The 14,777-nt window shown below is 43.5% G+C and overlaps 1 protein-coding gene across 1 annotated transcript in view; it reads right to left on the bottom strand.

Annotated features, from left to right (window-relative positions):
• The window catches only part of NSG2 (neuronal vesicle trafficking associated 2), a 48,882-nt gene extending 42,070 nt beyond the window's left edge, over positions 1-6,812 (bottom strand). The window contains exons 1-2 of the mRNA XM_010980414.3: positions 6,644-6,812; positions 5,568-5,718 (exon numbers count right to left, since the gene is read on the bottom strand). Of these exons, the coding sequence (XP_010978716.3) occupies positions 5,568-5,696 (129 nt within the window). The 5' untranslated portion in view covers positions 5,697-5,718; positions 6,644-6,812. The remainder of the gene's footprint in view (positions 1-5,567; positions 5,719-6,643) is intronic.
• Between the last annotated feature and the right edge of the window lie 7,965 nt (positions 6,813-14,777).

The following is a 14,777-nucleotide window of genomic DNA, read 5'->3' as shown; positions in this document are numbered from 1 at the left end:
CAGATCTCAGCTGCACTGTTCTCTTTTGGTGTGTCCCAGGACAGCATTTCACTTCTCTGAGCCTGTTTCTGCATGGAGATAGTGCCAGCACCCTCACAGAGGGTTGTGGGGACATCTGGGTTATCATGGTTACTTAGATAAACCAAAGGCACATGCTGGAATTTGGTATCTATAGACTGATGTTCCAGCTTCTCAAGAGCTTGTTCCCATGGCCTGGAGAGAGCTACCAAACTGCTCAGGTTCAAGTATATCTCCCTGCCCGTCAGGCAGAGAGACTAAGCCCAGCTTTGTGCCAGGCAAGGGACAGGGTGGCTCGTTCAGCCAGCGTTTCCTGCTGCCCGCTGTGTGCTGGGACTAAGGCTACAAAGATGAGACGGAGCCAGGACTCTCAGGCCTGGTGGGAAAAGCTCCCAGCCCCACCCCAGCACCGAGCCCACATCAGTCCAGCCGCCTCCCCATTTCTGCTGCCACCGCCCTGGTGCCCACCACCCCGTCCCCTTCATGAGTGTGGCAGTGGCCTGCTAGCTCATCTCCTGCCCTGCACTCTCCTCTTTCACCACTCACAGGGGGAGGGTGGTGCTGCAGGAGACTCAGTAGCCTCTGTTTGGGGGAAACCTAATCTGGAAGATGCACTGGAAGGAAAGAGGAAGAAGGGACCAGGAGACCAAGCATGAATCTCTTGTCCCTAGGGTGGCCCACAGCAGCCAGAAGGATCTTCTGAAAATAGATCTGCTCCTGGCACTCCCCTTCTCTAAACCCCTTTTGAAAAAATGCACCAGGCCCCACATGAACTGGTGCCCATCACCCCTCATCTCCCAAGTCTCTCCCACTCACCCCATGTGCCCAGCCAGCCTGACCTTCTGACTTGTTCCTCCAGCTCCCTCAATGCCTGTCCACACGCTGGGCCCGCTGCCCCACTCTCCTTACCAACCTATCCTCCGGCTCCCAGCCAGGGCTCCTTCCTCAGAAGGACCTCCCCTGGCCACCCTTCCACGGTAGGTCCCTTTGAGTCTTACCCTCTGTTACAATGTAGCATCTTAGTTTCTCCTTAATAGCCCTTCTTGCAACTTGCATCTCTGAACCCCTACACCTGCGCTGGCTTGTTTGAAGTCCCTCTTCCCCATTGCTGCATGAAAGCAGTGGCCACGCCTGACTCTTCATGGCTGCACACGCACAGCCTCACGCAGCGCCTGGCACATAGAAGGTGCCCAACGAGACATGCTGGATGAGTGAGTGAGTGATTGAGGGAGGGAGTCCCTTCCCAGGGGAATAAAGGGAAACTTAGCTGTAATTACAGATGGTCAGGGAAGGAGTCCAGGAGAGCAGCCAGCTGAGTTGGGTTGAGGAAGATGGGCACTGGCTTATCAAGCAGGCAAAGGAGCAGGAAGGGCATTTGGGGCGGAAAGAATGGCGTGGGCGAGGAGGAAGAGCACGAAACAGCCTGGGGAGCGGGGAAAACACCAGGGCAGAGCTTCTCAGCCTCAGCACTGCTGACATTTTGGGAGAGATAATTCTCTTTTTGAGGGGGGGGGCAACTTTTGTGTATTGTAGGGTATTTAGCAGTGTTCCTGGCCAATAACAGCTAATTGTCACACTTGTCACAGCCAAAACACGTCTCCAGACATTGCCAAGCATCCCTCTGGGGGAGAAAAATCACCCCTGGTTGAGAACCACGGCTCTAGGTAGTCCTGACATGCTGGAGTTCAAGGTGCAAAGTGGGGAGTGGTAGGAATGGAAGCCAGTGGGGCAGGTAACAGAGGGCCTGGAATGCCAAGGTCAGGACTTGAGGATTGCACCCAGTGGGGATGACGGGAAAGACCAGTCATCCGCGGGAGAAGGACCTGGTCGCAACTTTGGGGGCGCTACGCAGGTGCAGTGCGGAGGACTGCTCAGAGTGACAGGAGATGGGGGAGGACAGGCAGGAGGCCGGCCAGCCTCCCCTCCTGAGGCAGGCGCCAGGCCCTCTAAGCCCCGGGGAGGGAGGCAGCCCTGCGGGCCGTGACATTCTCTCTGGGGGGTCGCCCCAGGCCCCAGCTGCAGATCCAGGAGCGCTGGAGGAGGAGAAGCAGCCATGGATGGATGAGGGAATGCAGTTTGAGGAAGCACTGCCTGGGGGAGGGAGGCTCATGATTGAAGCCAGCACCATGTAGAGGGAAAAGCTGGGGTATTGGGTGCACCAGGGTTCCAACCCCAGCTCTTCCTCTCTGTCTGTGAGGCTTGGGCAAATCACTCCATTGATCTGAGCCTCAGTTTCCCTATCAGTGAAATGGGTACCTCACACCCACCTCACAGGGCTGTTGGGAAGATTAACTGAAACCACAGCTGTGAATGCCCTGCCTGGCCCAGTGCTACCCCAGAGCAAGGACTTCAGACAGGCTCATCCTCTCCACTCCACTAGCCTCCGAAAGCTTTCCCCCAGAAACTCGTATTCCATTCCAAACCATCTTTAGTGAACAGATCTAAAGATGATTGTCAGTATTACACATGAAGCACACTCTGTATTTTACGTTTTCAAGAAGAAAACCCATGATGTAACACTGGGGTCAAATACACTTCTTTCTGACAACGGTTTTAGCTTCAAGCCCTCACCACCGGGCTGGACCTAATCAGAGAGCTGCCAGCTGTGTGAGGACCGGCTGCGCCTCCCCCACAGCGCTGTGAGCCCGGGTCCCCTCATTCTCCTCCCCCTCTACCCACGAGGGGGCTGAGGCTGAGGCAGCCTGAGAACCTCGCTCAAGCCGTCAGCAAGGTCAGCCAATAGAAGGTGGAGCGGTGAGCGCCCCAAGAGAGGTGGCTTCAGAGTCGGTGCTGGCAGCCACAGCACGGTTCTCAGCATTTGGCCTCTTGAGTGGAATTCACTGTTAACACATCTGTTCTAATGTCAGGGGGACGAAAACTTGTTGACGCTTGTAAATATTATGAAATCTACATCCTAGTACAGAAAACTGCTAATACAATTTTCCACCCAGAGAAGAGAAGACAGACAGAGGTCTAAGGGAGGAGAGACAACTCACGGGGGTTCAAGCTGTGGTTGATGACTGAGCTCATGCTAGACCCCAAATCTGGGGACTCCCAGGCCAGCTGGTTCCTTGTTCCTGCTGAGATGGGAGGTTCTAGAACAGCGCTGCCTGGGCTCGGGGTTCTCCAGACACTGCCAGGAGGCTCCCCAACTCTGGGCTTTAGGAAGTTACTTTACCACACCACGCCTGGGTTTTATCATCTTTAAAAATTGTATTAAAGTAGCAACTCCCTTATTAAGTCCTATTAACTATTGAAAGGATGAAAGAAAAGTGTGTGTGTGTGTGTGTATACTTTGACTTACAACAGCATCTAACATTTAGGAAGCACATGACAATGATAATTATTCTCTCACGGCTAGTTTTGTGACAGGCACTTTACATGTAAGACTACAACTAACTTTTTTCTGACCATTGTGAATCAGCTGTGACTCTCCCCACTTCACAGAGGAGGACACTGAGGTCCACCTGGTACCAAGACTTTGACATGAACATCAGAGGGAGTCTGTGATGTGCCCCTGTGGGGATATGTCCCTTTAGGGATTTGCATCTTTCAGGATGCATTGGTTTCCCTTTCCATGCATGCAGGTCTGCAAAGCCTTCCTGCACATCTGGACGGGATTCTCAGTGGTTATCAGGTGTGTCTCCTCTCTCAAGGAGAGAAGGAAGCCCTTGGAGGCGGGAGGATGGAGTGGGTAAGTAAGGACAGACAGAGGCCAGCTGTCTGGATATCTCTGGATGACCCACAGATGTGTGCAGAGTTAAGGGGAGAGGTTATCTCACCACATTCCCTTTTCTTTGCATGCCTCCCCAGAACGTTCAGATCTTCAAGGCTGAGAGATAAAGATTCTTCCTGAAACCTCTCAGAACCTTGAGAGAATATCCCCGCTTCTTCTCCCCAATTTCCATTACACCTGCGATCAAATTCCAGCATTGCTGCTTACTCCCTCTGCGAGCTTAGGTAACTAACCACATTTCTCTGAAGATTGTTGCCTGCAAATGTGAATGTATAAGTCCCAGGTAATGTGCATCCAGCACTGTGGCCCTCAACTTTGGCTGCACACAGGAGTCACCTGAGAAGATTTAATTAATACTGACGCCTGGGTCTCACCCCCCAGAGAGTCCGATATAATTGTTCTGGGGTGTAGCCTAGATATTAGAATTTTCAAAAGCTCCCCAGGAGATCCTAACACGCAGTCAAAAATTGAGAACCTCTGCTATACAGGTAGCTGATGCCCAATTAATTGTCCCTTCACATTTCTTTAGTGCTAACTGCCTATTCAAATATTATTTTTAAGAGATCTCATCCGATTCCCAGGATGGCCCAGGATTCTTTATTTCTGCCACCCCTTATGAACATTTTTTGTATTGACAAACTCTGCACTTTCAAAAGACATGACTCAGCCTTCAGCCAATCAGCCAGCCCCTTTATCTAGCTTTGGCTCCTCTTCCGTTCATTGGATAGAGCCAATTGGTTAAGACACACAATGCCCTCCTGGAGATGCCAATGAGAAAATCAGACAGATGGAATGATCCATTGTTCACTCTTCAGCCAGGGAACTCCATCATTTGCCTCCAAATCTATCACCTATGGTGTGCAAAAGCTCACGCTGTAAAACCCCAAGTCCTCTCAGTTGGGTCTTAAGCAATAACGCTTCTCCCACCTGTGTCCGTGGGACAACCACCCCCAACTTTTGCATACATGCTCACCTCCATTCTTCATGGACTACTCCCATATCAGGAGATGTGCCATCAGCCAGTCACTCATTTCCAGCCACGCCTCCCCCAAAGACACTCTACTCCAGCCATGCTATTTCCCCAAAAGCTCTCCATGCTTTGCACATGTGTGCCCTTTGCCTTAAATGCCTTTTCCTCCAATGGTCTACCCGGGAGGTTTTTACTCACCTTAAAAAGCCAAATTCAAATGTTTTCCTCTGCAGCTTACCCAACATGCCCTCCCAGTCCCCTCTCTGCCACAACAGAATTTAATTGTTTCCACCCTTGTGCTCTCACAAACCTTGTAATGCTCAGGCATAGCATTTAGTGTGAGGCTTTATATTAATTTAAGTGTTATACTGGATAGGGATTTTGTAATGTGCCTTTTTATAATCAACTTCTAGCATAGGGAGAGGGCCTTAGCAGGTGCAAACTAAATGCTTGTTGGACTGCAGCCAATTCTCTGTCCTCAAATCTGTACAAGTCAATGTTTTAAACACCTCCCCAAAATAATCAAGGCAATTTTCTCTTTCATCATCTAGAAGCTCATTAGTATTCAGCTACTATGATAAAATTTTAAAAAGGAGAGATTAATTTTCTTGCCCGTGTATGTAAATGTGAACCAGAAAAATGAATAAACACTTACCATAAATCTGAAACAACACAAGAGGTGTCATGTCTCTGGAAGGAATAACTACATTTTACAAGAATGGGAACATGTTTGACCGATGAGGGAATGAAAGGGTTTGGAGAGGTGGAAATTTTTTGCTGTTTTATTTCCTGAGATGGGGGGAGCACGAGGGGGGCTGATGAGGAGAGGAGCACCTGTTTTACCTTTTCCGGAGCAGGCAGCTGTAAGTGATTAACCTCCAAGGGAGTGATGAGAGGGACGGTCTGGAAGCCATCCTCAACCGAAGGCGGCTTGGTTCCCTTCTCACTGGGGTTACTGTTCAGTTTCACCATCCTTACGCCTTTCTTCCCAGACCTAAGGCAAGCAGAGGGATTCTAGTTACAGCGGGAAGTGAGGCAGGAAAAGAGAGGGCTGGCGACGGAGCAAATGACGCTGTCCTCAACAGCTCCACTCCGGTGGCTTCAGTGTACAGATCAGTCATCGATCTTCCACTAGATTCCCTGACATGATTCCCATTATCCAGTAAAACTTCTTTAATCATCAAAATATGCCACCTGCACTCAACAGCCTTCGAATTTGAGAAACTCAAGGAAAATCCCAGACTTACACACAAAATATACAATCTTAAATATATATATATCTCCAAGATCCTAGAGCTAATATAAATCATATAATCACAGTGAAAAGCTTATTCTTAGTGCAAAATTAAGCCCTATTATTCTGGGTCACCCTGCAGTATGACAAATTTCACCTTACCATCTTGGTTGCTATTTTATTATGTTTTTCCCCCATTAATCTCCCCAAAAGACAATAAATATATTCAATGCCTTTATGTGTAGTGTACCCTTTTACATGATATGTAGGTTGTACAGGAGATACAATTTTCTAAAACAAAATAAAAGGGCTGGCTTGAACCTGATCCTGTTGTTCGGCCACGGAATGCCTCCATTTCCTCAATAGCAAAGGGCCATTTTTTTTTTTTTTTTGTTCCATGGAAAGTTAACAACCCCCATATTGCAAGATTGCCAGCTAAATAAACAAATCACATTTATTCCTCTCCTGCACTCTTGGAAGTCAAACGGTGCTCCCCCCCCACACACACACACACACATCTCACCTCCCCCCCCCCCACCAGAAGCCCGGCACAACTGAATTTCTCTTGTCAGCCCTGCGGATGGAATGCTATTAGACAAAACAGGGTTGTTGTGGGGGTGAAAGGGATGGTAAAGGGTTGGAGGATATTGGGGAGTGGTTATAGCAAAAACAAATGCCTACTTACTGTGCAGCACTCTTGGGGGTCAGAGCAGATTCAAACCAATTTGAAGAGGAGGAGGACGGCCGGGAGTCCTCCCTCCTCAGCCCGAGCTTGTGGTGCTGAAAGGACAGCGCCTTGCGTGCGTCTGGATTGGGAGCTTCTGAGAGCGAGGCGCAAGCAAGCGAGAGCGAGAGCGGGCTCTTGGCAGCTGCCTGATCGCTCGCTCGCGCCCCCTCCCACCGGGGAAACGGGTTCCCACACCATCTGTCATCTGGCACCACCTGCTGTTTCTCATGCATGGCCACAACCCCAGCATGGGACAAAACGGTTTCATGAAAATGGGAGGGATTCTGGCCATTAAAAAAAATAATTAATGTGCACCATATTACAAGGAATCCTTGAGCCTTTAGAAAAACTGGAAAAGGAGGCATATTCGTTAGAAGAAGGGACTACCTCCTAAGATCTTCCAGAGCGATATTATGAAACACGGAATTGTTCAGGACCTGTACTGTGCTCATGTTCTGATCTGTGTAAAGAGAGAAGGGGAACTAATATTTATTGAATATCTCTCATGCAGTGGGCACTTTTCCAGGCTCTTTCAGACTATTTCCCTCACTTGCAAATTGTGATTTCTAATAGCACCTACGTGACGGAGTTAGTGTGAGATGTGAGTGTGATAACTTGGGGAAAGCACTTAGCTCAGAGCAGGGTACGTGGCAAACAGTGCATAAGCCTAAGGTCCTATTCTCACAATGCTACTGTGATCATGCAGGTCAGCTAAGCTCACGAAGCTGATATAGCATCAGGAACTGGGATTTGAGCCCTGACCCATTGCTGTCGAAGCCTGTATGCAGTCCACAACGTTATGGGGCTTCCGGTTGGCATCTGGAATCAGAGAGGGCAAAGTCCTATGTGTCAGCTCTATGAAGTTCTGGCTGTGGAGATCTTGGACATTTCGCATTCACTCTCCAAGCCTTCATTTCTTTATCTCTGATGTGAGAATAATAACATGGGACTTTGAATCCACCTCCAACATGGTTCCAGGTCTTGAAAAAGTCACTACCCATTAAAAGAGAATCCCACTAACAGACAAAAACATAATCCTCCCTGTGTGCCAGGCACTGTGATGAAGTGTATGCATTGTCTCTGACCCTTCACAAGAAACTTCTGAAATAATAATAATATTTAACAGTTACTGAGTACTTACTACGAGCTAAGCACTAGTCTAAGCACTTACCTGTATAATACCATTGAATTCTCAAAATTACCTCATAGCTTAGGTACTGTTGTTACCCCCATTTTACAAAAGAAAAAAAAAATCAAGATTCATAAAAGTGACTGCCCGATGTCAAACAGCTAGTAAGTCACAATATTGGGAGTCTCTCTAAATTCAGACACTGATAAGACCACTATGATAAACAGAGGCACAGACCAGAAGACGAGTACTGAGAATCCATCACCCAGTCCTAGCCTAGGGACAGGAAGGATTTCCTAGAGGAAGTGTTAGCTTAGATCCGAGGATAAATAAGAGTCAGGAAGGCAAAGAGGGTAAAGACATGTACAAAGGCTTGGACAATTCCCAGGAATGCTGAATATTTCGGTCCGGCTGGAGTACAGAGTTCAGAGTTTGGAGTTTAAGCAAGAGAAGAAATAGAAGAAGCAAGCAAAGATCAGGTGAGCAAAAGCTTTCCTGCATATTGTTATTAATCAGCACTCTTGTGGTTTCAAATGACAAGTTTGTGGAGCTATGTTAGATTGACACAAAAATACATTGGCTCAAGCAGTCCAACAGTAGGAACCGCAGACACAGATCAACTGATTAATTTGTCTCTCTTTTTCTCTATTTCTCTCTTTGTTGGCTTTATTTTCTCAGATCATTTTGCTCCATAAGACAAAAGTTAAGGTTAACAATAGCCTTCAGGATCACCTCTCCTTAATGGCCACTGAGATTCTCTTTCTCTCAAGTGTACTGTTTAATTCTAAAACATTTGGAGATTTTTCTAGGTATCTCTTTTGTCATTAATTAATGCCTTATTGCACTGTGGTCAGAGAACATGTTATTTATGATTTTATTTCCTTGAACTTTGTTAAAACAGACTCTATGGCTCAGCCTACAGCCAGTTTTGGCAAACGTTTCATCTGCACTTGAGAGGAATGATTCGTCTTGAATTGTTAGGTGCAGGGTTTGAAGTCAGTGTGGTTAGAGTTACCGTATTGTTCAAATCTGCACACTGATTTTTTTTCATCTGTTTGTTCTATCAATGACTACAATAAGTGTGCTAAGATTTCTTACTATAACTGTGGACATACCTTCTTCTTTCTGATAGCTTTTGCTTTACATATTTGAGCATATGAAATCAAGCGTTACAAATTTAGAATTGTTTCTCCTGGATTAATCATTTTTTACATTATGAAATATCCTGTATCTCTACAACTTCTTCTTGTCTTAACATCTTCTTTATATGGTATCAGCATAGCTGTACCAGCTTCCTTTCATAAGTGTTTGTATGGGAAATACTTTTTCATCTTTTGATGAAATCTTCAATCTCTCTGTACTCTTATATTTGAGGTATGTCCCATGCAAGCAGCATATACCTGGGTTTTGAGTTTTATCTAGTCTGAAAATCTTTTATCTTTTGACTGAATTATATACAGTGAATATAATTATTAATATACCTGAGTTTAGTCTGTTGTCTTACTATTTTTTTTCTATGTGTCCCATATTAAGGTTTTTAATTCCTTTCTTCTTCCTTTCTTACTTTCTTTTGTTTTATTCAGATATTTTGTTAGTTTTACTTACATTTGTTTTTATTCCTTTCTTATTACTTCAGTCATTAACTTAGAGATTGCAATCTACAACTTTGATTTATTATGGAACTAATAGAAACTAATATTTTTACTTCTCAGACAGTGCAGAGACTTTAGACCAATTCAACCACACTCTTCTACTTCTGCGATCCTGTTGTTATAAATTTTATATTATACGTATATGGAAAACCCATTATAAATTATGTTTCAATTATTTTATTATCAGTATTCATTTAGACTTACCCAGATATTTATCCTTTATATCAGTTTTTATTGCTGTCTGCATTTCTGGGCTTCCGTCTAAGATTATTTTTAAACTAAAATTTATTCTAAAAGAGAATGCTCTTTAGTATTTACTTTAATATAGACTTGTTGCAATAAAAGCACTTTAGTTGTCTCATTTCTGATCTTAGTAGTTTGTTTCTTTCCTCTTTTTTTTTTTTTTTCTTTGTTACCTTGGTGAGAGGCTTATTAATTTTATTGACCTTTTAAAAGAATCAGCTTCTGGTTTCATTGTCTCTGTTGATTTTACTTTATTTCTTCAGATATTTACTGGCCTCATTTTCTCTCCTTTTTCTGGTTTGCTAATTACCTGTATGTCACACCTTGTCCAATGTCTCTTACGGCCGTTCCTGTATTGTCCATCTGTTTTTATTTTTCCTCTCCATACTAAATATTTTCTATCTGATCTGTCTTCCACTTCACTAATCTGCTCACCTCTGTAATCTTTATGCAGTTTTTTTTTCATTTGACTTAATCCAATTTACTGTTAGATCATTTGCTGAGTTCTTGATTTTGGTTATTACTTTTTTTTCTAAATAGTCTTTATAGTTCTTTTTTTTTAAATCAATTTCAGGTCTTTGGTGACACTCTGCATCTTGTCTTTTTTTTATATATATACATTACCCACATAGATTTTAAATCCATGTTTGATCATTTTAGTACCTGTATCACATGTGAATCCCCACTTATTACCTTTTTATTTCTCCCTTGTCTTTTAGTAATTAGCCTCTGGCATGCCTATTAATTTGTTACCGAATGTTCTGCACTGTATGTGAAGGCTCTGGATACTGCTGACTTCCAACAACAATAACTTACTGACAGGAAGTTACACAGGGGTAAATTCACCTTGATCCAATTAGGGCTTGAGATCATTAGAGGCGGGTTTCAGTTCCTGGAAGGTCTGGTCTATTTTGGGTTTGACCAGTCCCTTGGGGCTTTCAAACAGAGGCCTAGGGCATTTACCAAGACTCCTCCTCCAAGGCAGGCACTGAACTCCAGTTACTGTTTCTGCGGCACCAGGGGCCTCGGATGTTCTGCATAAGTCCTTTAACCTCTTCACATCCACTTCACATTTGGGCCCTCCATCTCAGGTACACGTTAGGAATCAGAAAACATCTTGAGGGAAAAAATTTGTAGGGAAAGTTGGGCTCTCGTCTCAGCAGCTCCCTCCTCCCCGGATCTTGTCCCTTCCAGTCCTGGGTATCTTGGCAGCAATGAACTCCAACGTCTGACTCCTCAGCCCCAAGAGTGGAAAGTACAGGGTTCCCATAAAGCCTCTGTGCTGCCACCACACCCCGACTCCCACACACAATTTCTCCTATTATTAACATCTGCCATTAACATGCTAATTTGTTATAACTGATGAGCCAATATCAATACATTATTATTAACTAAAATAGGGTTTACTTCGTGTTGCACATTCTATGAGTTCTGGCAAATGTACAATGTATCCACTCTTACACGTGTGTAATATATCCATCATCATGGTACCATACAGAGGACTTTCACTTATGCTCTATCTACTCATTCCTCCCTTCCTCCATCCAAACCCCTGGCAAGCAATGACTACAAATTTCCCTTTTTCAGAATGTCACAGAGTTGGAATTTTACAATATGTTACCCTTTCAATTTTTTTTTTCAGCTTTCTAACTTATTAACTTATTTTTAAAATTATTTTCTTATTCCTCACTTCCTTATTTTTAATCCCATTTTTCTCTGTTTGAACTCTTTTGGACAAATATCTAGTTTATTGATTGCTTTTTTTCCTGTTTGATAATGAGAGAAATTAATGCTATTATTTTAATGTACCTCTGATTAGTGCTATTATTTTATTGTCCCCCTTCAAATATTATGTAACTAAGGATTTGCTTCTCTGACTCAAGAGTTATTCAGCAAAATAGTTTTGTTTCATTTTAATTTCGAAATGTTTGGTTTTCATTGCTGCTAATTTATATCTCTTGAGACTAGTTTCTGGTTTTATTGCATGTAGTCCAAGAGTGTTTTCTGTATATATTTCTGCTTTGAAAAATGTATTAAATTTTCTTGTTACCTAACATATGAACCATTTCTGTTAAAACTCACTGAGCATGAGGAAAGAAGTCGTATTCTATATAAATTTTTACACATAACTATTAAATCAAGTCTGTTTCTTAAGTTATTTAAATCTTCTATACCTTCACTGATTTTTTTCACTTCCTTGATCTGGCAAGAAATGAAAGTATTTCCCATAACTATCATGATATTTCTTCTCGCATTAAAGCTCCATTATTTGGCACACAGTTTCATGATGCCACATCTTCTTATGAGTTTTGCTTATGGATGTAAAATAACCTATTAGTCCCATTTTAATGTTGCATGATTGAATTCCTTTCTGTGTAAAATATAATTGCAAACCCTTCCTTCTATGGTTTCTATTTGCTCCTCCTCGCCTTTTGTAATTGGGCTTTACATCTTGACTAGGTCACTTTAAGTAACCTTTTTTAATACGAGAATTTAACTCTTTACAATTACCTTTTACCGTGACATGTATTGTCTCATTCTTGCTTTAACTTCTATGGTTCCTTGCACTTCCTTCATTGTATTCCTGTAATACCCTTTATCTACAGCAACCATACGTGAACTGTTCCCCCCACTCAGTAATTTGGAAGGCACAAATGAAGTTTAAAATTATGTCTTCAGTTATTTTTTTAATACGTCAAAACCAGATTTCAATAGACATTCATCTCCCAGCCTTAAAAATAAAACGAATTATTTTGATCCCCACTACATTTAAAACGAGGTAATTTGCTCACATTTATTCCTTCTCCTTTCCTGCTTATCATTTCCCCCATATTTGTCAGATGTGAAGCACAAGTTTTTATTTTCACTGACGCACATTTTCCCATTTTATTTCCATTTCCTGAGACACTCTTGTCAGAATTGGGAGTGGGAGAAAAGTGAATACAATGTGATTCTTTTTTCCAAAGGGCTCAATCATGTTTTATCCGAAAACAATTATTTTACATACGGAAGTTTCAAAGGATCTGTGAGGCTTCTGTGATCAGTTTTCATTACATCTTAGCATTTAGTGTTTTGTTTTGTTGCCACGTATAGATACACTTCCAATGAAAGAGACAGTAAAGGCACTTTAGATGTCTCATTATAAATCTTGTTAAGTTGTCAGTTTAAGAATGTTATTCAAAATTTAATGGTATGATAGGAATATAAGCTTTTGAGAAGTCTATTCTAAGAATCTCCCAGAGGCAAGCATAAAAGGAAGCTATGCTCATATTATTGCTAGGAGCTCTATATTTAAATTTCAAATAACAGCAGTCAGAAAGCTATGAAAAGCTTGAGATGCTCTTTCTTCTTAAAAAGGAAAGGGGACGTTGCCTACTTTTGATTTAAAGGAAAAAGGACAATAGAGAGGCAGAAAGGCAAATGGCAGAAAGGCCAGTCCAAATTTCTCCTCTGATTGGCTAGAAATAGATGAAGAAGGAGACTCTCTAAGCAAAGGAGGCGGGCCCTGTGGGTCAAAACTGACGTCAGTTTAGTACAAGAAGGATGGCTTACAAAGAACCATTCCAGTTATGGTCTGGAGATCCACTTAGGAAGAAATAACTTTCTAAGAATACAGGCTTTTTGAGGAAGTTTTTGCATTTTGCCTAGAAATGTATGGCTTTGAAAGGTACTCCAAGGGACTCTTCCCCTGTTAAGTGATCGATCTACTCATCTGTCTCTTCTAACGAAAGGCTTCCCACTCTATGCTGTAAAGTAAGTGTCCCGATTCAGTAGAAAGCTCGGGTTGTGGGACAGGTTCCTCCAAAATCCAATGCTGAGAGCTCTGAACGCAGGAAGTTTATTCAGGAGTGCTCTCGGGATAAAGAAGGGAAGGAAGAGGGGAGGTGAGAGGAAGAAACTGAATGGTGATAACCGTCTCAACAGAGCCCCCAGCCCATCTCACAAGGGCCTACAAAGCTGGAATGGCCCTTCGCAGTTGTCCTCAGTTGAGATGCAGGTGAGCGCTCTTCCCCAAGAGGGCAAGACCTTGGGCAAGGTGGAGCTCTTCAGCCAAGGGCAATCCTGGAGAGGGCTGGTAGCCAAGGCTGTCAGCCAGCAGTCCAGGGACAAAAGACTTTCGGCCTGAAGGAGGATCGATCTGGGAGCACAGTGCCCACCACAGGCCCTGTGCTAGGCTGTCTTCATACCACACTCCTTCACTTCACAACCATACCCCGAGACTTCAAATACCTCTTACTGTTATATTGATAATGCCTACTTTCATATCTCCAGCAGTTAGAGTTCTTCTAGACTTTAGACCACTGTATACCACTGTTTCCTTGACGTCTTTGAATGGTTCACGGGCACCTCAATCTCAACGTGTCCAAAGCTGAACTCCTGGTCTCTCCCCTCAGACCTGCTCCCCAGCCTTGGTCGTCTTTCAGTGAATCACCCCATCGTCCATCCATTGCTCCGGGCAGAAAACTGAGAGGAATTCCTGACATCTTTCTCACTCCTATATTCAATCACCAAGTCCTGATAGTTCTCCCTCCCAAGCATCCCTCACATCAGTCCATCCATCTCTATCTCCACGACTCCCCTTGAGTCCACTCAGTCTGCAGACCTATCAAGTCTCCTCCTGACAACTGTGCTTTCCTCCCCACCAGTCTATTCTTTGCACTGTTGTCTAAGCAATTTTTATAAAATAAATTCTGGTCGTGTTATTTCCTTGCTTAGAACTCTGCATGTCTAGCTTCTTCACTTCAGGTTTTTATCTAAATATCAATGAGGTCTATGTGAGGTCTTCTGTCACCTCCCTACTTAACACTGCATCCCTTGACACATCCTCATTGCCTTTATCTTTCTCCATAGTATTTTTTTTATCATACTGTATATTTTAATCATTTATTATTTCTTCCCCTGAAGACGGGGGGTTTTGCCTATTTTGTTCTCCTCTGTTGTCACAGGCCCAGAACAGAATCAGGAACATAGTATGTAATTAACAAACATCACGTAAATAAATGAATGAGTGAGTGAATGAATGTCCCACTAGAACCTGAGTCACATAAGGTAGACTGGATGTCACCAT

This window comes from Camelus dromedarius, chromosome 27, assembly GCF_036321535.1.
Source record: "Camelus dromedarius isolate mCamDro1 chromosome 27, mCamDro1.pat, whole genome shotgun sequence".
Lineage (NCBI taxonomy): Eukaryota > Metazoa > Chordata > Mammalia > Artiodactyla > Camelidae > Camelus > Camelus dromedarius.
This window is presented reverse-complemented; position numbering and strand designations above follow the sequence as displayed.